Genomic DNA, 27,731 nt, shown 5'->3' with positions numbered 1-27,731 from the left:
GTTGCTGTGAGATTGTTGGGGTGGGTGGGTGTGATTTTCTTTAATGTTCTTTAAAGAGAGGAGAGGATTCTGGGATCAGTTAAGTGAGGGACTTCCCAAAGCCTAAGGTGACTTCTTAAGGCATCTTATTGCTCTGTATTTTGTATTTGAAAGATAAAGGTGATATTTAGTGATAAAAATGAATGAATATAATTTAATATAGGAGCATCCTATTATCTAAATCCTAAAGGAATAGAGAATTTTGAGCATTGGTAGAGACTATCTTAAAGTTTTCTTGGACTTTCTGATCCCCTTAGAGAAAATTCTCATTTTCTGGAATGCTGGGCTTCAATTCTGGGGGAACTGCTGATATTCTTCTGAGTACATGAGATGAATAGGATCTTCTTGGTCGATACGATGAATAGCATGTTTTGAATTGTGCACCAGTGGGATTGTCTTTATAAAGAAAAAAGACACACAAAAATCCAGCCAAATTTGACTCTACATGTGCTATTCCCTATGTAAAGAAAGTATATAAATTGAGGAATGACTGAATAAAGTTGGAAAGAAGTGGAATATAAGTTATTAGACCATGATAGAATAAGCAGTGGGGTAAAATGTGACATGTCAAAAGGTAAGTAATATATGTGTTATTAGCTGAGCAGTAGTAATAACCCAGAAAACATCTGTCATGTCTCTGAAATTGGAAAACTTATGAGACAAAGCAGTGTAGAGCAATGAATAGAACATGGTCTTTGGAGTCAGACTTGGGTTTGAACTGTAGCCTTGCCATTTTCTAGCTGTGTGATCTTGGGATGGTTACTTAATCTCTCTGAGCCTCAATGACCTCCTCTATAAAATAAAGTGTAGACTTGCAGAGTGGTAAACATATGCTTAGTGCTTAATAAATATAAATTTCCCTTGTTCAGGGTGCATACCCTTGGAAAGTACAATGTGTCAAAAGGGCTACTAATAACATACTATGGGAGAGCTATTGTGCTGTGGATAAAGTATAAAAATTTACTTTGGAAAAAAGTTTACCTGGTTTTAAAGAATATTTTAGGTGTAATTTAAAAATATTGGAAAGCTCAGATCAATTATGTTAAAATACACCATAAAAAATGCAACATAAAGAGACTCCTACTTGTGGTAATTTGAAGTCAGTATTCATTTAAAAATATTTGATTGTGTACTCTGTGCTAGCACTGTGCTGCATCCCCAGGATATGATTGAGTTACTATGGTGAAGAAGAAGATAAAACACAGAAGAAAAGTTTATAAAAGAGTGTGTGGTTTTTGTTTTTTTGTTTGTTTGTTTGTTTTTTTGCGGTACGCGGGCCTCTCACTGTCGTGGCCTCTCCTGTTGCGGAGCACACGCTCTGGACGCGCAGGCTCAGCGGCCAGGGCTCACGGGCCTAGCCGCTCTGTGGCATGTGGGATCTTCCCAGACCGGGGCACAAACCCGTGTCCCCTGCATTGGCAGGTGGACTCTCAACCACTGTGCTACCAGGGAAGCCCAGGAGTCTGTGGTATTTTGAAGGATATCTTTTCACTCGAACAGAAACCAACTCAAAATAAAAAAGGAATAAAAATCAGTTGAAATACACAAGCTGTGACTATACAATATAATGGTCTCAAAATTAAATGGCAGGAAAAAAGATCTATTCTCAGACATGTGCCAGCATTGGATTTGGAGTCTGAAGACCTGGATTCAAGTCCTAGCTTTATTTACTGTGTATTTTTGGGAAAATGACTTTATTGAGTCTGTTTCCTCATGTGTGAAATGGGAGTTTTAACCTATTTTGCAGGTTATTGTGCAAGTTAAATGAGATAATGCACGTGGAAGTGCTGTATAAATTGCAGAATTAAATCAAATGTTACTTTATAAAGGTTGTTTTATTCTATCTCTATACAGTAATAACTCTTAAAAATTCTAACTTATGGGCTAAGATGGGGCTTCCTATGGTCATTAGCAGCTTACAGCACAGTCTGGTAGCTGAAAACTCTTCCCAGGTCTTTCTACTTCCTCCTCAGGGTGCATGTGTGTGTATGTATGTTTAGGTACTTAAGACTACTAGGCTCCTAACTAATGGTGCCTTTGTGAAGATGACTGTCTAGCTCTGCTTTCCTAAACCCTAGACCTATATTTTGATATGTCTTACATACCTCTTCCTGCAGCGGCCATTAGGAAGTCATCTCCTAATCAAATTCATTGAAGACAAAAATCACTTTACTTTTGTACTTGTTCCTATGGTGCCTTTTACTGATAGGTAATCTACATGAATGTGGTATTTGTCATCTTTGGATAATCTTAGTTATTAAAAACTTTGAACAGCATAACTATGAAAAGTAGAAATTGCTAGTATTTTAGAAGACTGTTAGGAACAACCTGACATAAGACATCAAGCTTACTAATTAGTATACATTTGGGGACTTCCCTGGTGGTGCAGTGGTTAAGAATCTGCCTGCCAATGCAAGGGACACGGTTCAAGCCCTGGTCTGGGAAGATCCTACATGCCGTGGAGCAACTAAGCCAGTGCACCACAACTACTGAGCCTGCACTCTAGAGCCTACGAGCCACAACTACTGAAGCCTGCGCACCTAGAGCCTGTGCTCCGCAACAAGAGAAGCCACTGCAATGAGAAGCCCACACGCTACAACGAAGAGCAGCCCCCGCTCGCCACGACTAGAGAAAGATTGCGCGCAGCAACAAAGACTCAATGCAGCCAAAAATAAAATAAATTTTACACAAATAAAAATAATTAGTATAAAAGTTGTTTTTAATTTGAAAGAGGTATGTTTAGCTTTTGTGTTAAGTGCGAATAAATCAAAGAAAGCCTTTTAATAAAATCTCAACTATTCTTAAAATTTTATTGAAATATATTAGAGGAAAGAAAATTGATGTTTGGATAACAAAATAACAGATTAAGAGTTCTTTAAGGGAATGTAGGCATTAGGTCATCTAACCTAATAATTTGTAGGTGAAGCTGAGCCACAGAGAATGTAAGTGATTTTCCCAAGGCCACACACATTATTTTAGATGGGAACCCCTACCCTCCTTGCTTAATAATCCAGTGCTCTTCCATTATAAGCACATTCTATTTTTAAAAATCCCTTACATAGTGTACTTAAGAAAGTAAAATTTAAAAATCTGTTTTTGTGCATTTAATAAACACTTAGGCTAAATATTCACTTTTTAAATTAAAATTTCTCTAACTACAGTATGTTTTTCTTTACCCCTACCTCTTTCTTTTTGTTTTTTGCCTTGAAGTGATACACCTGTTGAGGCACAGCGGCCTATCAGCAGTGAAATCCTGGGCCAGAGTTCACTTTCAGAAAAAGAGCCTGCAAATGGAGCACAGAATTCAGGACCAGCTAAGCAAGAAAAAAATGAGGTAATATTTACTACACCTCGAATCTTTTAGAGTTATTCTCTTTGTAAGAAGTAATACTATTTGCTTGGATAGAATTTAAAAAGAATTTTCTGATACTTGAGAGTAGGAGAGAGAATATCTAGATTTTCTTATTTATTAGATCATTTTCTCCCCTCTTCCTTAAGAATTTATAGTATTTTTAGTTATCACTGTATATTTTGCAGCATTTTTAATGGATGGATTTATTAACAATTTAAAATATCACAGTTGACATTGCTCCTACATGTTTGAGCACTCATGTAATTGAACTTGCATTAAATTGTGGACAGCTTGTATTTTTAAGATACATGCTCTGTATTTTGCTAATTAGATTTAATGAGCAAGAAATTGTGACATTTATAATGTAGAATAATACTTTATCTAAGCCTTTAGAGTTCCAGATTATTTTTCTGTGGTGCTTTGGGAAGGAAATTGTACTGTGAAATAGGGTGTAAATTTTATCTTATATATATTCTCCCACTTATAAGGGGTGATTAGGTAGGTTTAATAAGTTGAATAAGTTTTTTTGGTTTTGACTAAATATTTAGAATGAAGTAGAAAAATTATTCTTAAAAGTACATATGGATATGCACAAAACAGGTATATGAGGCAAACATTGGCAGAGCTGAAGGGAGAAATAGACAGTTCTGCAATAATAGTTGGAGACATCAATACCCCACTTGCAGTAATGGATAGAACATTTAACAGAAGATCAGTAAAGATATAGAGGACTTGAACAACACTGTAAACCAACTGGACATAATAGACATCTATAGAACACTCAACAATAGTAGAATACACATTCTTCTCCAGTGCACGAGCAATGTTCTTCAGGATAGACCATGTGTTAGGACGCAAAACAAGTCTCAGTAACTTTTAAAAGATTTGAAATCATGTAAAGTATCTCCTCTGACCACAGTGGAATGAAGCTAGAAATTGATAACAGAAGGAAAATTTTAAAATCCAAAATTTGTAAAAATTAATCAACACACTCTTAAACAACCACTGGATCAAAGAAGAAATCACAAGGGAAATTAGAAAATACTTAGAGACTAATGAAAATGAGTACAACATACCAAATATACAACAAAATTACGGAATGCAGCAAAAGCAGTGCTCAGGGAGAAATTTATAGCTGCAAATGCTTACATTAAAAAAGAAGAAAGATCTCAAATCAATAACCTAATTTTATTCCTTGAAGAGCTAGGAAAAGGAAGAGCAAGCTAGACCCAAAGCTAACAGAAGGAAGGAAATAATAAAGATTAGAAGAGAGAGAAATAAAATAGAGAAAAGAAAAACAACAGAGGGAATCAACAGAACCAAAAGTTGGTTCTTTGAAAAGATCAATAAAACTGACAAGCCCTTAGCTAGACTGACAAAGAAAAAGAAAACACAAATAACTAAAATAAAAAATAAAACTATCAACCTTACCATAATGAAAAAGATTATAAGAGAATACTGTGACCAGTTGTAAGCCAACAAATTAAAGAACTTAGATGAAATGGACAAATTCCTTAGAAACACAAATTACTAAACTGACTCAGAAAGAAATAGAAAATCTCAACAGATCTCTAATGAGTAAAGAGATTGAATCAGTAATCAAAAAACTTCTCAACAAAGAAAAGATTGAGATCAGATGGCTTTACTGGTGAATCCTACAAACACTTAGGAAGCGTTAACAATCTTCAAAATTTTCCAAAAGATATGAGGAGGAAACACTTCCTAACTCATTCTGTGAGGCCAGCATTACCCTGATAGCAAAACCAAGTGAAAATATTACAAGAAAAGAAAATTACAGACCATTACCTCTTACAAACATAGAAGCAAAAATCAACAAAAAACTGGTAAACCAAATCCATCAGCATATTAAAAGGATTATTCATTCTGACCAAGTGGATTGATTGCAGGATGCAAGGTGGTTTAACATAAAAAAACAATCAATCAGTTTAATATACATCACATTCATAGAATGAAGGAAAAAAAGAAACAACATGCAATCATCTCAATTGATGCAGAAAAGACATTTGACAAAATCAAACACTTTGCTGATAAAAGCTCTCAGAGAACTAAGAATAGAATGGACCTTCCTCAGCATGGTGAAGATCATTTATGTAAAACCCAACCTAACATCATACTCAGTAGTTAATGTCTGGGGCTTCCCTGGTGGTACAGTGGTTGAGAATCTGCCTGCTAATGCAGGGGACACGGGTTCAAGCCCTGGTCTGGGAGGATCCACATGCCGCGGAGCAACTAGGCCCGTGAGCCACAACTACTGAGCCTGCGCGTCGGAGCCTGTGCTCCGCAACAAGAGAGGCCGTGATAGTGAGAGGCCCGCGCACCGCAATGAAGAGTGGCCGCCACTTGCCATAACTAGAGAAAGCCCTCACACAGAAATGAAGACCCAACACAGCAAAAATAAATAAATTAATTAATAAACTCCTACCCCCAACATCTTAAAAAAAAAAGTTAATGACTAAAAGCTTTCTCTCTAAGATCAGGAACAAAGATAAGGATGCCTGCTTTCACTGCTGCTATTCAACATTTATTAGAAGTTCTAGCCAGAGCAGTTAGACCAGAAAAAGAAATAAATTGGAAAGGAAGAAGTAAAGCTATCTCTATTCACAAATGACATGAATATTATATGTATAATCATGAATAATTAACAAGACAGCTACTAGAACTTATAAACAGGTTCAGCAGAGTTGCAGGGTACAAGATCAACAGATAAAAATCAGTTGTGTTTCTATACACTAACAATGAACAATCAGAAAAGGAAATTAAGAAAGCGATTTCATTTACAACAGCATATAGAAGGATAAAATATCTGGGAATAAATTAAGGAGTTGAAAGACTTGTATGCTAAAATCTACAAAATATTGCTGAAAGAAGTTAAAGAATGTCTAAATAATTGAAGACGTTCTGTGTTAATGGATCGCAAGATTTAATACTGTTAAGATGTCAGTACTACCCCAGTATTATTTACAGATTCCATACAATTCCTATAAAAATTCCACCGCCTCTTTTGCAGTAATGGAAAAGCCAATACTCAAATTCACATGGAATTGCAAGGTACCTTGAATAGCCAAAACAATTTTGAAAAAGGAAGAACAAAGTTGTAGGAGTCACACTTCATAATTTCAAAACTTACTACAAAGCTACAGTAATCCAAACTGTGTGGTACTTGTATAAGGATAGACATATAGACCAATGGAATAAATTGAGAGACCAGAAATAATTCCGTATATCTATGGCCAACTGATTATTGGCAAGGGTGCCAAGTCCATTCAGTGGGGGAAAAAATAGTCTTTTCAACAGATAATGCTAGATCAACTGGATTTCCACATGCAAAAGAATGAAGTTGGACCTCTACCTCACACCATATATAAAAATTAACTAAAAATAGATCAACAACTTAAGTATAAGACCTAAAAGTATAAAATTCTTAGAAGAAAACAAAGGGATAAATCTTCACAACCTTAGATTTTGTAATGTGTTCTTACATACGATACCAAAGCTTAAGCAACAAATGTAAAAATTGATAAATTGGACTTCATCAAAATTAAAAACTTTTGGATTTCCCTGGTGGTCCAGTGGGTAAGACTCCATGCTCCCACTGCAAGGGGCCCGGGTTCGATCCCTGGTCGGGGAACTAGATCCCACACATGTGCTGCAATTAAGAAGTCTGCATGCTGCAACTAAGAGCCCTCATGCTGCAATTAAAGATCCCACATGCCACAACTAAGACCCAGGGCAGCCAAAATAAATAAATAAATATTTTTTAAAAAAACCTTTTGTGCATCAAAGGACATTATCAAGAAAGTGAAAGGACAGCCTACAGAATGGGAAAAATATTTGTAAATCATTTATCTGGCAAGAGTTTAATATCTAGAATACGTAAAGAACTACTACAACTCAACAACAAAAAAATCCAATCTAAAAAAGACTTGAATAGATATTTCTGCAAATTGGCTAAATGTCTATAAATGGCCAATAAGTACATGAAGAAGATGCCTAACATCACTTGTCATTAGGGAAACGTAAATCAAAACCACAATGAAATATAACTTCACAACTACTAAAATGGCTAAAATCAAAGCAATGGAAAATAACACGTGTTGATGAGGAAATAGAGAAATTTGAGCCCTCATACATTGCTGGTTGGTAGGTAAAATGGTGCTGTTGCTGTGGTTTCATGGTACCTCAAAAAGCGAAATGTAGAATTACTGTATGACCCAGTCATTTCACTTCTAGGTATATACCCAAAGGCATTGAAAGCAAGGACTCAAACAGATATCTGTACATCCATGTTCATAGCAGCATTATTTATAGTTGCCAAAAGGTAGAAATAACCCGTGTCCATCCACAGGTTAATGGATAAACAAAAGTGATATATCCATACAATGGGATATTATTCAGCCATAAAAAGGATTGATATCCTACAACTTGGATGAACCTTTAAAACATCGTGTTAAGTGAAATAAGCCAGGCACAAAAGGACAAATATTGTACGATTCCATTTATATGTAATATCTAGGATAGGCAAATTTATAGAGACACAGAGTAGAAGTTAGCAGGGGTTAGGAGGAGAGGGAAATGGGGAGTTATTGCTTAATGATTATGGAATTTCTGTTTGGGGTGATGAAAATTTTTGGAAATAGATAATAGTGATGGTTGTACAACACTATGAATCTAATGCCACTGAATTGTACACTGAAAAATGGTTAAAATTACAATATTTGTATTTATTTTACCACACAAATTTTCTTTAAAGGACATACAGATAATTTTGTCTCAGAGTTATTGCTATAAGTTATGAAGTAAAAGGGGACTATTACTATTTTCTGGAAAAGGGAGACAGTTTTAGCTTTAGTTAGCGGTACAAGACTCTTAGATAAGCTTATTATCAGTGTTGGCGAAGTTTAGAGATGACTGATTTGTTCCAGTTCACGTGACCTGTGTAATGTGACCAGACTCCAGCTTGTCAGGAGTCTTTCTTTGCCAATATTTGAATTCACTATGATATCTAAGTCCTTTAAGTTGGCTTCTAGAAGAGTGAGGAAGGAATGTTGAGACTGCTAAGTTTAACACCCATTTATTCTACTTTCTTGTGAAAGGCTGTTTGAATTAAAGTATTGTTTTTGAGGGAAATTTTATAAGCTTCCCTCCAGAGTAACTTATTAAGCCTCTTACATGCTTAAATTTTGTTGGATAAGATTAATATTGTGCTTATTAAATATTAATGTAGTCCCTCAGTAAGTATTTTTTTTCTAGTAATATAGATAGATTTGTGTTTGTCTTTATCTACATTTGTATTTTCTATCTATATCTCCCTTGTGACAACTGTAACTTGTATTTTTATTTGGTGTTAGGGATCCAGGATGACCATTCATTTTGGTCAGTCTCTTGCTGTGGAATTCAGCAAATTAACTGATCTGATCTACTTGACTGTTAAGACTCCTGGATACTGTTATTTTTCAAAGAGCCAATATATTAAGTATTTTCTGATTGTTATTTATAGCTATCTGTATGTTTTATTCAGCACTTATAGAAGTTACTCTTGAGTGGTGACATATTCAGTTGTAGTCTGCTCAAATATATTATTTTTTCTAATATTTTTAAGCTTCGAGATTCAACAGAACAATTTCAAGAATATTATAGGCAAAGATTACGCTATCAACAGCATTTAGAACAGAAGGAGCAACAGCGACAGATATACCAACAGATGCTGCTTGAAGGAGGTGTGAATCAGGAGGATGGTCCTGATCAGCAGCAGAATCTTACTGAACAATTCCTCAATAGGTTGGTCTTTTCTTAAATATAAGGAATTATTTAAAAGCTATTAAGAGCATGTGGTAACTGCTACTTGCCGTGTATAGTTTGAAATTTTAAGGCTTTTTAAGTGTTTCAAGTAGTGTGGAGTTACTTAATCTCTTCCAGTCACAGCATTCTGAGGGCTCATCTAGTTTTGTCCTTCTTCCCTTTAAATGGCCTTTCACATCTAAGCAAAGGGAGCAATGAGAGTGGTGGTTTCAGCACACAGCCTGGAAGTAGGCTACTTCTGGATCCAGCTCTGTCCCAGGGTAGCTGAGGACCTAGGGGAAGTTACTACCTTCTATTTGCTTGTTTCCTCATCTATTTCACAGGGTTGCCATGAAGATTCAATGCGTTAATCCATGTAAAGTGCTTAAAACAGTACCTGGCATAGAGTAAGCACTATATTAAGTGTTACCTGTTATTTTTATTGTTATTTTGAGAGCTTAAACTTTCAGATTCTATTGAATTCAGTATATTAAAATGATTCTTTCTTATAATTTCTGCCAAGACAGTATGAACTTATATTATTTTTAACTATAGGAGGTAAATATATGGTAACATTTTTTTTTTAGAAATCAGTAAACCAGAATATGTTTGTTTGTTTATTTATTTATAAAAATTTATTTATTTATTTATTTTTGGCCACGTTGGGTCTTCATTGCGGTGAGCCAGGGTTACTCTTCATTGCAGTGCGCGGGCTTCTCATTGCGGTGGATTCTCTTGTTGCGGAGCATGGGCTCTAGAAGCGTGGGCTTCAGTAGCTGTGGCACATGGGCTCAGTAGTTGTGACTAGTGGGCTCGAGAGCACAGGCTCAGTAGTTGTGGTGCATGGGCTTAGTTGCTCCACGGCATGTGGGATCTTCCTGGACCAGGGCTCGAACCCGTGTCCCCTGCATTGGCAGGCGGATTCCTAACCACTGCACCACCAGGGAAGCCTGAATATGTATATTTAAATGAGCAAGGGTTGTTGGAAGATTGAATTAACATATATAAAAAATTACTTAGAATAATTTCTAGCATATAGGAGGTATGCCATAAATGTTGGCTATCATCATGATTATAATATGGCAATGCAGTGGTGACTGGTGACTGTCTTTACTTGGTTCAGTAATATTGGAAGTAATCTGCTTGACACTCTGCATGTTATGCAAGTCAGTGAGCCTGAAACTGATCTTGTCTTCAAACCTTCACACGAGGAACTTGTATAGTGGTAATCTATAGAGTCTAGGTAGGCCTCTGAACATTCAGTTTGAGGGTCATTTTCTTATCACCTCTGATCAAGTCAGTGGTTTATGAGAATTATCCTAATTTGATGAATTGCTACTTCTAGTTCTTAGATGTCGTCTTCATATCAGTAAAAGTCATGGTTGCAGTTTGACTTCCTGACTGTTTTATTTTTCAGTGAAAGCAGATACCTAGCATTAAGTCAGAACATGAAGTGGCAAGGTTCTGTGATTCTGGTAGTAGTAAGATGTCCTTTCTCAGAAAAAAGTTAAACTATTCAATATGTTTTATTCTTCCTTTAAAGACAATTATAAATAGAATTCAAATTATTTCTTATAATTTAGGTTCAGTTTAGAGCATATTTATTATTTAACAACTGTTCTCAATTTATTTAGAGATTAGAATTTTAAATTGTACTAAAGGTAAGTATGTTATAAAAATCCATAGGATAACCAGGTCTATTATAAATAAATATGAATGGGTGTTTATCTTAAGTTTCCATAAATTAGTTTCATATAAATTCTCTGTTGCTGTCTTTTTTTTTTTTTTTTTTTTTTTTTGGCTGCATTGGGTTTTCGTTGCTGTGCCCAGGCTTTCTCTAGTTGCTGTGAGTGGAGGCTACTCTTCGTTATGGTGCACAGGCTTCTCTTTGCGGTGGCTTCTCTTGTTGTGGAGCATGGGCTCTAGGCACGTGAGCTTCAGTAGTTGTGGCATGAGGACTCAGTAGTAGTGGCTTGCGGGCTCTAGAGCGCAAGCTCAGTAGTTGTGGTGCACGGGCTTAGTTGCTCCATGGCATGTGGGATCTTCCTGGACCAGGGCTTGAACCTGTGTCCCCTGCATTGGCAGGCGGATTCTTAACCACTGTGCCACCAGGGAAGCCTTCTGTTGTTGTCTTAACCTTTTCTTATCTATTCTGCTTTCTAACTCTTTAAATTAATAGTTCAATCCTTTTTTTCTAGACTTTATATATCTGAGCCTGTACCAGGACATTAAAGTACCTGACTAATACCAAGGACAAATTGAATAGAGATAGAATCTAGAAATTAAAATATACTTTTTTCCCCTTAATGATTTAGTCTTCCAAATCATTCTAGCAGCAGAGCAGTTTCCAGAATTAAATTTTGTTTCTTCCTTCCCAGAGGCATAGAAAGAGGCAGAGAAATAAGAGTCATATTCTATAATAGAACTTACTGAAAAAAATCAACTAAAGCATAATAGGATTATTATTAACAGTACTGTATCACTACTTTATACCTCTTGATATTTTGTTTCTGTTACTAATAATTGGCACTTATTATAGGCATATTCTGCCCCTTCCGCATCCTCCCCACTTCGAGAGAATCAATATGATATTTGCATTTTAGATTCTTTATACTTAGCATTTCCCACATTTATTTGACCTCAGGCTCTTTTTTTATGGGGAGCATTTCACAGGATTAGTGTTTCATAGAAGATTAGAAGTACTGTCTCGTTAAACATTTTAACTGATAAATATTTAGTAATGGCTGCCAATTCCTTTAATAATATTAAACTGCTCTTTTAAAGTCTTTTTAAGCCCTAAACATACACATGCACGCATGCACAAGCACACACATGAACACTAATGTTTAATGTAGATAAATTAGAAAATACAGTAAGCCACAATACCCCTTGGTAGTTACATCCCTTATGTAGTCCTCTCTCATAATAAATCTAGGCTGGAGAAAGTGATTCTGGGCCAGTTCTGGTCTAAATCTTAAGAGAGCCTGGCAGCTTCCTCTGTGCCCTTTGGAGCCCTGAGTCCAGCATAAGGAGTCAGGCTACCCTGACATAGGGAGACTTGTGGTGAGGGAAAGACCCCAAGGCCACCTTGTTTTGCTCCCTGTTTTACCTCACTAGTGCCTAAGTCAGAGCCTGGCAAATAGTTTTGGTAGAATGAATAAATGAATGAATGAGTGAATGTGTGGATAATAGGGATGCTACTTGACTTTGTCCCATCATGACCTGCTCTAGTCATCCATTTCTTAGTTGATATGACATTACTAGAAAGATGAAATGAAATTGGCTTGTTTTGTTTTGTTGGTGAGAAATTTGATAGTGGTGATATTTTTATTATTTTGGGAAATTAATTTTCATGTTGAAAATTGAACCAAAGTTATACTGGAGAAGAAACAGATTTTTATTTTCTGTTTTTTATGGTAAAAGGTGCTTTAAAAAAATCAATGATACCCATTATGCCTATCTCCTTTACAGTGGTATACTATAGGAAAATTTGGATCTTCTTTCAGTTTCTTGATTATGTCTTAAACTGATGATGGTAATTTTTAGTACTAAACTTGTCATATATTATATGTTATATGTGCATGTATTTACCCTCTCAAATTTTCAGTCTTCTATATGTTAGGAATATGACTAAGTTTTTATTTTAATATAATTACATTGTTTTATTTTATAGGTCCATTCAAAAGCTAGGTGAATTAAATATTGGAATGGATAGCCTTGGCAATGAGGTACCAGCGCTCAGCCAGCAATGTAATGGGAACAAAGGCAATGGATCTAATAATTCTTCCATCACTAGTTTTTCTACACCATCCCAAGACTCTAATCAGAGATTAACACATGATGCTTCAGATATTCACACAAGCACTCCTAGTAATCCTGGATCAATAAATCACATACCTTTTCTTGAGGAATCACCTTCTTGTGGAAACCAAATGTAAGTGCTTTACTTTGTTAGACCTGGAAATGTTAACTTCATACTAATAAATAAACTTGGAAAGTTGAACTTCTCTTTGGAGCCTTACAAATGAAAGTTTTTACAGTTCATTACCTACCAAATTTTTTTTTCTGATCTGTCTTCATTTATCTATATTCTCTTCTGCTAACTTCTGAGTCTCTTAATAGTCTTTGTTCTCCTATTTCTCTTTTTGCTTTCTTACCACCACCAAGGCAATTCTATTTTTTTATAAGCCATCTTACTCAGAGATCATACAGTTTTTGGCTTTATCTTCTCCCCAGTTTTTTCCCTTGCCATTGGTACCTTTCAACAAATAATCTTTTAATTCACAGACATCCAGGGCACAAGAAGATGTTTTCTGACATGGTGGAATGATTGCAGCAAAACAGTCTTGGCAGCTCTGGTAGTTACAGCAATTGAGACTTCTTGCATATTTATGTTTTCAGTAGTCAGAGAAAAATTTTCATCTTGTTATCAGTAGACAAGTGTTAATTTATGCAATGGGAATAGTTGAGCATTTTCTTCTTCTATTATAACATTAAACACCTTTGGGAGTAGTTCCTTTTAAAATGCATAACTTGCTTTTGACATTTGGATGTTTACAGGAATTAGCTTTATACATTTAGTATCAAAAACTCTAGTTTTATACTTAAGAATATAAGTTTATCTAATATTTGCTTCTTTATTACAGTTTCCATAACACTTGTTTTGTGTACCCTCCAAACTAGAACTCAAATTTTAAAATTGGTTTTTATTTTTATCAAAGTATTATACATACATGGTTTAAAAGGACAAATAGCACTTTAAAGCTTAAAACAAAACAGAATCCCCTCTCTTACCCATCTTTGTCCATGACTTCTGTTTCCAGTAGGCTGCCATTTTCAACCTAGTTAGCTGTTTCTTTTGCTATGTATCTCCACATTTCTGAATAATCTGCTTGTATTGCTGTTTTTATTATCCTTGATTCCCTGCCAATTAGATTTAGCTACCATACCTTACCCACAACACATTAATTTTGTCTACACCTTCTTCTAATATACATCAATTTTTGTTTAAATCGGTATTCAGTGTTAACATTACTATGGCCATGTAAATGTTATTTACAACGGAGTCATATAATATGAATATATTTCCTTTCACAAAACTTTTTGTTTTTCATGGGGGGAGTAATTGCCTCATTTTTGGTGTGCATGTGTATGTGTATGTGTATACATGCTTAGTTTTCTTGGTACTAAACTATCTGCAGATGCTGTGACAGAACTGTAAAATCATAAAACTCCTCATTACAGTAAAAAATATTAGGGACTTTCTCTTTCCATTTCCCCCTCCACCCCCAGGAGATACCCCTCCAAGATCACTCCCAGTTCACTTTATATTCATTGCTTCTAAGTCATTTTATTCAGGCCTAGAGAGTCCTGGGACTTTCCTTCACCATTCTCCTGGGAGTTTCCTTTCCCTGTTCCCTGTATTGGATCCCCTGTTTTAGGATCTCATGTAGTTTTCTGAAAAGGGGTACATCAGAGTAGAAGTTTCTGAGATCTTGCATGTCTAAATGTTTCGCATTTGACTTGTTAGTATAGCTGAGCATAGAATTCTAGAATGGAAATTTCTCAGAGTTTCAGAGTCATTGCTACATGCTCACATACATATTGAAAAGTCTGATGCCATTGTGATATGATCCTTTGTATGAGGACTACTGCTTTTTCCACTCTGGGATTTTTTAGGACTTTGTCTTCCCTGATGTTCTAAAACTCCATGATGATACACATCAGAGTAGGTCTATTTTACTTCATTTTGCTGGATACTTCGTGGTCTCTTTTAAGCTGGAAACTTAAATGCTAGAATATTGAAAACATTTATGTAGCAATTTTCTTATCTCCATTTTTTATTGATTAATTTTTTCTGGTATCATTTTTATTTTCTAAGCTCTTTCTTATTCTCTAATTTTCCTTATATTTTTTAATAGATATTTTTCTTGTTTCCTGGATTCATTATTTCTCCTTATATTTCTTAGGAATTTAATTATATTTTTGTAGTTTTTGTTTCCTTAATTGTCTTCCCTCTTCCAAATTCCTTTCTTGTTTATTTTACTCTTCGTTTTTGTTTTGTTTTGTTTTGTTTTAGGCTGCATTTCATGGTTTGCAGGATCGTAGTTCCCCGACCAGGGGTGGAACCCATGCCCCCGCAGTGGAAGCATGGAGTCCTAACCACTGCACCACCAGGGAAGACCCTAGTCTCTGTTTTTTATTTAGGAGGCTTTCTTCAAGCATTTGACTATTGGGAGTGAGGCATTTTTTTAAAAAGCTGATTGGAAGGAAGGGCCACATGTATGGATGCATGTGTTTACCTGTTGGCCTCACCAAAAAGTGATTAAATGGAAACATTGTTTTACTGTGGGACCCTGAACTGTCCAGTTTCTGTTAGTCTTTTCTCATGGGCCAGATAATTTTTCTAAAGAGCAATGCAGGTTCCTGCCTGGGTTAGGATTTAAGCATAGCAACCAGGATTCTGGAACTAAGCAGGGAAAAGGTAGTTGACATCTGACTATAAAATTTGTGAACTTTGACTTAATCTCTTTTCTAGAATGGCTTCTCATTCCTTCCTTACAACTAACTATGCTTTGTTTTATGGAGTCCAGAGCCTCTTAATAAATGGCTCCAGAGAGTAACTATGACTGGAGTCAGTGGGTGTCATTTGCAAAAAAAATAAATATTCGAGATTGAAAGGACAAATTAGTTTCTGTTTTGATATTCAGAGTAAACTGTACTTGAATTTCTATTCACACAGCTCATTGGAACATTCGGTCATTAAGCCACCTCTTGGAGATTCTTCAGGGAATCTGTCAAGATCAAGAGGGGAAGAGGTAATACTTAGGGGAAGGAAGGTTCATTATTTTTATATTTACTTGCAAATTTTGTCAAGGAATTCTCAGTTTAAAGAAAGAACAATCTTTAGAAATAGTCATTATTGTTAATGCTGGTAGTTACCTCAGGGTAGTTGAGCTTTCACTGAGTGAAGTGAAGGGGTTGCCTGAGAAATCACATTTTGAGAGTATTCATATTAATTGTCCAGTGGTGATCTTGGCGCATGAGGTAGGGCTGTGTCACTACTCTCTGAACCCTGTGGTTAATTAGTTAAGGTATTATTATATCTTTACTCCTTTGGACTTCTCATCAATGCATTTGTTTTTTGCTTTGGAACCAGATATCCTTCCCTAACCAGTATACACCTTCACTCTATCTTATTTTCTCTAGTTCAAATTTTAACCCCATAAACAGTAATTATTTCAGATGCTTATGGGGCCAAACAGGTAACATAAATGAATAAAGTTGACTATTTTTGTGAATATTTGTCCCTTGCACAAAGAAATATGCTGGCCTAGTGTTTTTAGTTCTTTTGATTTTCAAGAAAAGCTAGAAAGTTAGATTTTTATGTGAAATCTATTTTTTCAATGGCAACCAATTAAAAAAAATTTAAATACACTGGAGAAGAACAGGTAAAGTTAATTTTGGCTCTGCCACTTCTGCTGTAAAGCAACCCTTAGTAATTATTATTAATGTGCTATTGGCCATTTAATCAATTAGTCATTCTCCTCCATTTTTCTCTTATCTACCCATGCTATTCATTTGGTAAATGGTCACCTTTCTTGTATATGGATTAATGGAAAATGTAGTATTTCTAGTCAAATAAATTGATATGAATAATACAAGAATTCAATTCAGTTACATAACACAAACAGAATGTAATATATTAGGTTTAACTCCTACTCCCCCATGAGGATGTAATGCTGAATACATGAAAGTTTGGGTAGGGAGATGCATAGTCTCTTCATTGATATAATCACTATGGATTCTAGAGCTCTCAGCATACAACCAGAGCTGAAGTGATTTGCCTTTGGAACGTATGAATGTCAAGTACATACGCAAAGACAGAATTTGGTTGGGTCTGTGCACCACACCCAGCCTGGAGAGCTCTGTTCCGGGTCCAGGGTCCAGTCCTGGTCAGGGTAGCAGGGTGGTTTCAAATGATACCAATAATAGCAGTCACCAAAGCTTTTATACAGAGCTGTTTCAACTTGCCTTCCTCAGAAGAGGGCTGTGGACAGACAGGTTGACAGTTTAAAATAGAAATGAGGCTGAAATTAAATGTTCTGATTAAAATCATTTTTACAGTTTTAAAAGGGTATTTTACAATTTGAGTTTGAAATATTAAAGTATTCATTGCTGGAGATAATGGCAAACTTTTTTTTAACCCTAAAATGATTAAATAATAGTGTTTTATATTTCCTACTTTTAGAAACATGAACAGTTTTCTGTTTTTGTAAGAACTATACATGTGGGCTATTTTTTTCCTTGACAGTTAAAGAGAACTTAATATGGGAATGCATATTCTTATATTTTGTCATAGTAAGCGAAGAAAAACTTGAATGTCTGTGATCTATGTGAGCTTAGTTTAGCAATGAGTAGCAAAAATAGAAAAATTGGGCTTAATTTGGATTTGCCATTCAAAAGAATGTATGATTGTAGATTATGAACATTAAAGTGATGAAGTGAATAATACAGTTCAGATGAATTTAAAATGAGATAAAGACAAATTCTTTTAAATTCATTTTTAAATAGAATGACTTTCATATTCATTCTTTCCATAGGACGACAAATCAAAAAAGCAGTTTGTTTGTATTAATACCCTAGAAGACACACAGGCTGTTAGAGCAGTGGCTTTTCATCCAGGTGGTGGTCTGTATGCTGTCGGTTCAAATTCAAAAACTCTGAGAGTATGTGCCTATCCAGAAGTAATTGATCCAAGGTAAGGACAGATGATTTATTGTGCCATTCTTACTTTAGTTTTTAATTTAGCCGTATGGTCCCTTTTTTAAGAATTGCCTTTCAGTAGTGTTTAATTTTTATTTCTTTTCCTTTTATTAAGCTTTTACATTTTTGTTTTCAATACTTAGGAAATATACATAAGAATCATCAATTAAATTTATAAGTTGTTTTTCATAAAATGTTTTTATTAGGCCATTGTTCACTCAATAGTCTAGTTTTCTTTATTTACATGGTTTTTGTTAATTTTTTAAAAAATCTGCAAGATCCTTCTAGCTTAATTACATAAAGACAAAGTATTGCTGGTTATAGACTTGGAGAAAATTTAAAATGTCTTACACTAATAACTTCAAAGAAGTATTAGGTTGAACTATATGAAATTGCTGATATTTGACCATTTTGACCTAGAAAGATTCAGTTTTCATTCGGTCAACCTAATTATGATTTTAGTCTCTTGTTTTAACAGATTATGGGATTTGAAAATAAGAGATATATCTTTGGGCTTCCCTGGTGGCGCAGTGGTTGAGAGTCCGCCTGCCGATGCAGGAGACACGGGTTCGTGCCCTGGTCCGGGAAGATCCCACATGCCGCGGAGCAACTAGGCCCGTGAGCCATGGCCGCTAGGCCTGTGCGTCCGGAGCCTGTGCTCCCCAACAGGAGAGGCCACAACAGTGAGAGGCCCGCATACCGCAAAAAAAAAAAAAAAAAGAGATATATCTTTAAAGGCATATGTCGCAAAAAAAACAGGCACATGACCTTATGTATTAGGTGTACAACTAATTCTTTAAAGTTACTGAGAAAGCATATTCCTTAGATATAATCTCTCAGAAAACCGAATTTTAACTCTTTTTGTCAATTTATTTGTCAAGGCTTTTACTAGCAAAATAAATAGGCGTTATAAAGATCAAGAACTATTTGGCAGATTTTGTGGTTAGAGAAATGGCCACAAATGGAATAGTTTTCACACCAGTAGACAAAAACACTCAAACAAAACAAGCTACACATCTTTAAAAATAAAAAGCAGTACATGTCATAATATGTTTTGGAAACTTTTTACAACCCTTAGGCTTTTTTATTATAATGCCAGTTTGGAGAACAGAGGGGCGAGATTATTTATTTATTTGCATTTTTTGGTATATCTCTGTATCTGAAACTAGAAATTTAGGCTTTTGGACTGCAGTAGCATTTAAAGGTTGGGAAGGGGAATAGGGATCATGTTAGATGATAGTAATATAATTTATTGGTGCTCATTGTGTTAGTTAAGTAGGATTATATGAGAGACACTAGGCAGAATTCCAGATCAGGGCATGGAAAAGAGCAACACTTATGTAGGCAGAGCCAAAGACTTTGTATATTTAAGGTTAATCTGATCTTAAATTGACTTTCCTCTTTTGTATTTCTCATGCTGGCACAGATGTTTCATAGACTCCCTTGAAGAAACTGATTTTTATGAAAATAAATTCATTTATTTAACAAATATATTTTGCGCTCCTTCTATGTGCTAGGCTTTGGAGATAGTTGTGAGTAAAACAAACATGTTCGCTGACCTAGGGAACGTCTGTTTTAGTGGAGAAGATGGATATTATGGAGATAGGCACACTAATAAATGTAATTATATACATTGTGGTAGGTGCTATGAAGAGAAAGTACAACAAGGTGCTGTAACATAGTAAAATGGGAGATGAGGGAACTGGGGAGTCAGAGTAGGACCTCTTTGAAGAAGAGGTGTTAAAGCTGAGATCTGAGGGTGAGTAGAACCTAGCCATGTGAAGAGAAGGGAGAAGATAGTAATTAGAGGGAACATGAAGTGAGAAAGAGCTTGGCTTTTTAAGGAACCAAAACAAGTTCAGATCGGCTGGAGTATTGTGAGCTGTAGTGTGATGAGGCTATAGAGATAGATGTGAACTAAATTATGCAGTTTTGTATCCATTTTGGATTTTATGGTGAGTGCAGTGGGAAGCTGCTGAAAGTTTTCAGCAGAACAGTATTGTGATATAAACTCTGGGTCAGATGGCAATAAGATTAGATGCTAGGAGAAAGGTAGGAGGCTGTTGTCAGTGGCTGGTGTGATGGCAGTGGAAAATGGATGGAGGTAAAATCCATTTAAAGAAAGAATTGGTTGGCCCTGGCAATGAACTGGATGTGCAGCTGAAAAGAGAATCTTGATCTGATTTATTTTCTCTATCACTATTAAGCACCTTGTAAGTGTTGAAGATTTATCAATATTATTGTTTTTTAAAAATTTCTTAATTATGAAAATTTTAAGCATACACAGAAGTAGAGATTAGTACACTGAAATGCATTTGTCAAGATTTTTGTCACATTTCTTCATCCTTTTTGTTTACTAAAGTATTTTAAGGTATTTTAATCCTAGATATGTCATTTCACCCTTAAGGATGAATCTCCAGAAACATGTACATTTTCTTACATAGACTTGATGTTATCATTATACCTATAGTATCTTAATATTTAGTCTATGTTTTAAAGTACAGATAAGATGCTGCTACTCCACTAAACCACTGTTAGACTCCCATTAAAGGCCAAGCTATCGAGGAGCATGGCATTTAGGACCTTCCCCAGCTGTGCTTGCTGCTCCTCACCGATCATGTCTGTCCCACTCAGTCTCTGGAATGCCCCAGGCTTCTCCCCGCCAGTCCCACAGACTTCTTGCCATGCTGCATGCTGGGCTGGTCTCCCCACTATATTTTATCTTCACTGAAGCAGTTTTCCTGCCTTCATCTTTTTCTGTAATAATTCTCCTTGTCCTTTAAGGCCTAGTACCTTGTATTGGACTATAATGTTTATACTTGCTTTACTGTATGTGGGTAGTCATGAAACATCTACCCCTGCCAGATATTAAACTCAGGACAGAGCTCTTGCCGCTTGTATTTTTTCTCTGTCCTTTTCTCTATCCTTTGCCTTCCCCTAGCCCCAGGCAATTGCTCATATTATATGTTTAATAAATGTTTATTGAACTTTTTGAATTAGAAGCATCATTAGCTCTTTTTAAAATTCTTTTGGGAATTAAAAAATATATGAAAATATGTGAAATGAAGACTTAAAAATATCCTCTTCCCTATGTGGTCTGAAATAAGACTTAAGATTAGTATAATAATAGTTAATAATTTTACTTTTGGATTTTAAATATGCTTTAAATTTATTTCATCTAAGAGCTTGAAAATTGTTGTTAACATATTGTCTGATACTTTTTTTGCTCCCTCCCTCAAGAACAACCATAATGCAGAACTTCACATTCACTTCACATTCATTAACCTTAGTAAGCAAGAAATTGAAATATCTTTTTGCGATTTTTCTTTCTAGTGCACATGACATCCCTAAGCAGCCAGTGGTACGTTTTAAAAGGAATAAACATCACAAAGGATCCATTTACTGTGTGGCCTGGAGTCCTTGTGGACAGTTATTAGCGACAGGATCAAATGACAAATACGTCAAAGTGCTGCCCTTCAATGCAGAGACTTGTAATGCAACAGGTAGGGGCCGAGTATGTAAGCAGTAGCTTGCCAGTGTGTTCTTTATGTTTCCCCATGTGTGTCTCTGATATAGCTCTGTATTGTTTTTAGTAAAATCTAAGAATATACCATTAAGAATTTTTTTACATTCTAATTGCTTGCATTCATGAGGCATTATTCTTTTTTACTTTTTTTTTTTTTGTGGTACGCGGGCCTCTCACTGCTGTGGCCTCTCCCGTTGCGGAGCACAGGCTCCGGACGCGCAGGCTCAGCGGTCATGGCTCACTGGCCCAGCCGCTCTGTGGCACGTGGGACCTTCCCGGACCGGGGCACGAACCCACGTCCCCTGCATCGGCAGGTGGACTCTCAACCACTGCGCCACCAGGGAAGCCCGCATTATTCTTTTTTAATCAGTTCTTACAAGGTGGCCAGGTGGTGTCTAATCCTCAGAAAATTATTGTCATCAGAAAAATAACTTCTAGAATTGTATTAGTGAATATTTTCCAGAGAGTATCTGTTTTTTCTTTCATTTTCTTTGGGATAAAAGCCAAGAAGGTGACTACATATAGCTCTGTTTTAGTGATGATGATAACCTAGTTGGTATTTTGATTTCTTGAAGTTTTTTACTCAGTAAAGTGAAATTGATTATTATATCAATTCCAAAATGAAAATATAAACCATACCATTCTACCGTTCTACTACTTTTGGTCCGTTTGGAGGCAGTTTAGCAATCTCAGATTATCACAGTAAGTTGAGCAGCGTCTTTTTTTAAAATTCTTATTGCTGTTTCAGGACCGGATCTGGAATTTAGTATGCATGATGGGACAATTAGAGACTTGGCATTTATGGAAGGCCCAGAAAGTGGTGGAGCTATTTTGATAAGTGCTGGAGCAGGGGACTGTAACATTTATACAACCGATTGTCAAAGAGGACAGGGCCTCCATGCTCTGAGTGGGCATACCGGTATGTGATATCAGTCTCAGATGCTACTCTTCTTTTTGTTCATCCCATGCTTTTTCCCCCCTCCGCATTTTCATTAATGGGGGTATATTGCATCAAAAGGATTTCTTCAGGACAGAAAATTTTTATTTCAAAAATCTAAATTGTGAACTTTGGATAAGAACACAGTAATGATAGCTAACATTTTCCTTTACTTATACACATAATTCCTTAATTTAATCCTTACAACAGCCTTATAAGGCCAGAAGTTCTATCTCCATCTTATACGTGGAAAAGGCAAAACTTGAAAAGGCAAAATGACTTGCTCATTATCTTACTGCCAAACATGGCAGAACAGGTCTGTCCCTTCCAAAGCTGGTGATCTAATCCCACAATCCTGTGCTTCCTCTTTGGAAAATTTGCCCTAATTTCAAATGATAATATTTTTTTCAGTACTAATTATGATGTCCTGAAATATTTGACTCACCAAAAAAGGTTAAGTTTATACAGCATGGTTTTGATGTGCCTTTTACTGAATTTAATTTTTTGAAAATTGCCAATATATTTGATATATATGGAAAATCCCTGCCACACAGTATATTTGATTAACTAGACTAGACGTGCTCAACAATAAGGAGTACTTAGCTTTGAATGTGTTACAGAAAAATACTGTTCCACAGTAATAACTGATTATATGATCTTTTATAGGGCATATTTTAGCGCTTTACACTTGGAGTGGCTGGATGATTGCGTCTGGTTCCCAAGATAAGACTGTTAGGTTCTGGGATCTCCGTGTACCAAGCTGTGTTCGCGTTGTTGGCACAACATTCCATGGAACTGGTAGGTTTTTTTGGAATTAAATTTATATGAGAAAGAAACTTTATAGATTGCACTTACTTCTTCTCCCCTGAAAAACATGTTAAAAAAAAATGGGAGCAGTAGAAATGAACTACTTGGCATTTTATTGATTACCTTAAATTCTTACAAAATGCTTTCATCTGTTACTTTATTTGTAAAAATAATATTCAGCTAAGGAAACCAAGGCCCAAGGAGATTAAGTATCATGCCCTAATTATTCTGTTATCAGGGTCGTTTTAGAACTCAGACCTTTAAAAAAAACATTTTTTAATTGCATACACATGGCAAATATTGAGCAAAAGGGTGTAAAACATTTTCTTCCCACTCCTGTTTCTTGGTGTCTTTCCCTAAGGGACCAGTTTCTTATTTATTCTTCTAGGAATATTCTGTAAGTATATAAGCAAAAAGTTTGTATATCATAATCTCCCTTCTCCTTTAAACACACATATACACAGACACAAATGGTAGCATATGACATGTGCCTCACTTTTTAAATTTAACATGGATTGCTCCGTGTAAACTGAGGCTACTGCTCTTTGTGTTATGTCACCTTTTAAAATACTGGTATCTAAAAGTGACAGTATTCTGCCATTGTCTTTATTTTAGAGTCCCTTTTCTGCCTTTGTACTTTTTAATAGCAGTTCTGTGGTACTATTCCAAGTGAAAAGACCTGTCTTATATTCTTAATTTTTTTGTTTTCTTTGTAATGCTTTATCTATTCTCTCAACTTTCATGGACCTTTTTCTATACTTTGAATCAAACCAGATATGTTCTTCCACTTGTCTGCTCATGGTCAGGTCCTCTCATGTTTGGTCTTAGCTTTACTAGCACATTGCCAGAAAGGTCTTCTTTGCCTGAATTGGGACCTTACCATTATTTTCTATCTTCAAACTTGTTTATCTCCTTTATACCTCTTATCACTATTTAAAGTTATATATTTGTGTGTTTATTTCTGGTCTGCTTCAGTAGATTTTAAGTTTCACAAAGGCAGCAGTCATATCTGTTATATTTCTCTGAGTAGATTTAATATCTACCATAGTGCCTGGCTCAAGGGAGTAGTGATCAAATAACTTTGTTGGATAAATGAACCTAGATTTCTGTTGGCACCATAAACTTTGCACTTGTAAAGCTAAACTCATTATATTTCCCCTGGAAATCTGCTCTGATTCCCATTTTCTCTGTGTTTGATAATGGTTCTCTTATTTCCTTGTGCACATAGATTTGAAATCTGGGGCTCATTTTTCACTTATTTTTTTGCCCCCATCCAGGCAGTTAATTGACAAGACTGTTGATTCTTTATTCAATTTTTTCCTGAAATCTGTCTACATGTCATCACTCAGGCCCTTATTCTCTCCTTATTCTACTATTCTATCTTGTCTTCCAGTGGTTTCCCTTCTATAGTCTGTCAATTTTAATTTGATACACATTTTCACATAGATTAATCTTTCCAGAGCACTCCTTGGATCATGTAAATCTCTTGCGTAGAAACCTGCAGTGATGTTGGGCTGTGTACAGGAACAAGCTCACACTCTGCAGTTTGGCTTTCAAGATGCTTGACAGTCTGGTCCTAACCTGCCCTTATGTCTCAGCTCTCAGCTACAAGCTACCTTTTATGTTAACTTGTGAAAGCAAGTAACTGCAGTCAAACTAAGCTACCTATCCTTAAACATTTTTATTCCTTTCCTTTAAACATTTTCTCATGTAATTCCTCCTGATAGCCTCTTCTTTTCTCTATCAAAAATTCAAGCAAGGATTATTTCTAATTACACATATGTGTAATACATGTAAACACATTCTCTCTTATTTATACTGTTTACTATTCTTCAAGATCTAACTTATGTCCCTGTTTTCTGTTAACTCTTCGCAGGCCACTTTGGTCTAGAGTAGTGCTCTTCAACCTTATTTTCATTATTGCTTTCCTTAAGGAGAAAAACAAAATTAAATTTTTTCCTAACAAAATAAATTAAATACTAAGGAATGAGATTTTGGTTTGGTAGGGCTGAACTTCGAAGGGCTACAAACCATTGTTAATATTTGGGATTTTTTTGTCCTCTGAGAACCAGTTTGCACCCCCATGGAGGCATTATTCTGTGGCCTAGAGTCAAGGGTCCAACCTGTATACTCAGAGCTTATATTTTGTTCAGTTCCTGTTGGCGGTTAATCATGTGTTGCTTAGAGATATTTCCCACACTGTGTCCTAAAACATATTTTGTTATTTAATCTTTTGTTCTCCCAACTAGACTCTGAGCTGGGTATGGGAGAATTTCTGGACACTTACCCAGTAGTGGAAACATTGCATTAGGAAAAGTGGCTCATCTATTGCACTATAGGTAATGCTGCTCCAGGGGGTTCTACCAAAGAACAAAAAAAAAGAGCTTTCTCATATCTCACAGAATCTTGCTTCATATATCCTCTAAAAAAAGGATGCAAGTATTTATTGGTTGACAGTTTGTATTTTTCCATAACTGAACAGTATTGATAAGCTACATTAAATCTTTAGTGTATGGTTCAGTGAACATAAGTAGCTGTTGTAGTTTAGCTATACTGATTTTTGCATATCGAACCTTCCATTCCTCCTGCTATACAGGCAGTGCAGTGGCATCTGTAGCTGTAGATCCCAGTGGCCGTCTCTTAGCCACAGGACAAGAAGATTCCAGCTGCATGTTATATGACATAAGAGGAGGAAGAATGGTACAAAGTTACCACCCTCATTCCAGTGATGTTCGCTCTGTTCGATTCTCTCCTGGAGCTCACTACTTGCTAACAGGATCCTATGATATGAAAATAAAGGTGACAGACCTACAAGGTGATGGAAATTGACCTCTTTCCTTTTTTTCAGTCTTTCCTATTCTATTTGGAATCTTTCTTTTATGTTAATCTAGTGTGATTGACTATACAACATTTTCTACTTTTAGTTTTATAGCTTCTGCTGAGCAAATTACTTGGTAAATATATTGAGAATAATTGTAACAAATTATTAAATTGAGCAAATAGTCTTATTTTTATTGTTAAATAGTATTTAAAATATTTAAAAGAATCAACATTTTTTATACTGAATCATTTTTAGTTCAATGATGGTAGATGTTAAAATATACATATATGTATCAATACTCCTGCTGCTACTTTAAAATAACATAGTGTATAATCTGTATAATTATATCTTCAGTATCTAGTTTTGTTTTTAAACATACATTAAGCAAATATTTACTTTGTACCAACTAGGGACAGACAGAGATGAATAAGACAGGTAACTTTCTTCCTGATGGAGCTTACATTTTAGAGGTCAATAAAAAGCAAACCAGTAAACAGTGTAATTTTAGGTATTGGCAAGTGCTGTTAAACGATTGGCACGTGCTGTTAAACCATTAGCAAGGCAGGAGAGAGTGATAGGGTGGCTAGGGGAAGACTGCTGGGCAGGCTAGAGTAGGTCTCACCAGGGAGGTACCATTTGCACAGAGACCTGGTGAGAAGAACAAGCTGTGCCAGGACCCTAGGAACAGACCATAGCATGGTCAAGGTGCTGAGGCAGGAGTGGATTTGGCTTGCTCATGACACTGCAAGAAACCAGTGTGGCTGGAACTTAGTGAACCGAGGTAGGGAGAGGCACGAGAATAAATCAGAGGCAGGGTTTTGTAGGCATTTTAAAAAGCATAATAGGAATCCTTTGGAAGATTTAAAATAGGGAGTGATATGGTCTGACAATTTTAAAAATAATTTTGAATTATAGGGAGAATGTGTAAGTATAAATATCTGCAAGGAGTCAATTGGACCAATTCAGGTGGAAGATGATGGTGGCTTGGACTAGGGTTGTAAAGGTGGAGGTAGTAAGAAGTGACTGAATTATGGATGTATTTTAGTTTGTTTCTGTAAAGTTTGGGGAGTGAGGGAAAAAGGAATCAGTGCTGATTCCTAGGTTTTTGGCATGAGCAATCAGGTGGTACCATTGAGATGAGGAATACAGGTAGGGAGAGGAACAGGTTTAGGCAAGAAAATCAAGAGTTTGTTTTAAACAAGTTATACTTAAGATGACTGTGAAGGCAGTCAAGTGAGATGTCAAATAGCTGTTTGTCTACTAGTCGAGCTCAGGTGAGAAGTCAAGGTTGGAGATGAAATGTGCATGAATCTTAAGTAGTATGGTACTAGGTGAAATTTCATAGGAGATGAGGTATAAAGGGAACAAGAAATTTGAAGGCCGACTGTTGGGATTCACCAAACTTTAACTCAGGAAGAAGAGGACAAACATCAAAGGAGGCTGAGGTGTAGTGGCATTGAAGTCAGGGAGCTATCAAGGGGAGAGAGTTTCAAGGAGAGAATGGCAGCCATGTCATGTTGCTGTGTATATGTTACCAAATACTGCTCACATAATTAAGTCTTCAGTAATTTAAACTGTTTAAACTTTCAATGTACTATATTAATGTATTAGGCTTTTATATACTGTAATGTCTTAAAGTAATAGGAAGTCTATGAAATCTATACATATTTTGTACTGTAAGTCA

General features: G+C 35.8%; 1 protein-coding gene across 1 annotated transcript in view; it reads left to right on the top strand.

Moving 5' to 3' along the window:
* WDR47 (WD repeat domain 47) overlaps positions 1 to 27,731 on the top strand; it is a 57,819-nt gene that overhangs the window by 29,599 nt on the left and 489 nt on the right. Inside the window, exons 6-14 of the mRNA XM_059078581.2 lie at positions 3,250 to 3,373; positions 9,012 to 9,190; positions 12,864 to 13,124; positions 15,933 to 16,008; positions 17,794 to 17,951; positions 21,290 to 21,459; positions 22,231 to 22,401; positions 23,086 to 23,217; positions 25,823 to 26,041. Coding sequence (XP_058934564.1) covers positions 3,250 to 3,373; positions 9,012 to 9,190; positions 12,864 to 13,124; positions 15,933 to 16,008; positions 17,794 to 17,951; positions 21,290 to 21,459; positions 22,231 to 22,401; positions 23,086 to 23,217; positions 25,823 to 26,041 — 1,490 coding nt within the window. The remainder of the gene's footprint in view (positions 1 to 3,249; positions 3,374 to 9,011; positions 9,191 to 12,863; positions 13,125 to 15,932; positions 16,009 to 17,793; positions 17,952 to 21,289; positions 21,460 to 22,230; positions 22,402 to 23,085; positions 23,218 to 25,822; positions 26,042 to 27,731) is intronic.

The sequence above is a fragment of the Kogia breviceps genome, chromosome 1 (assembly GCF_026419965.1).
Source record: "Kogia breviceps isolate mKogBre1 chromosome 1, mKogBre1 haplotype 1, whole genome shotgun sequence".
In the NCBI taxonomy this organism is placed as follows: domain Eukaryota; kingdom Metazoa; phylum Chordata; class Mammalia; order Artiodactyla; family Physeteridae; genus Kogia; species Kogia breviceps.
Note: the sequence above shows the minus strand (reverse complement) of the source record. Positions and strands in the feature narration are given on the sequence as shown.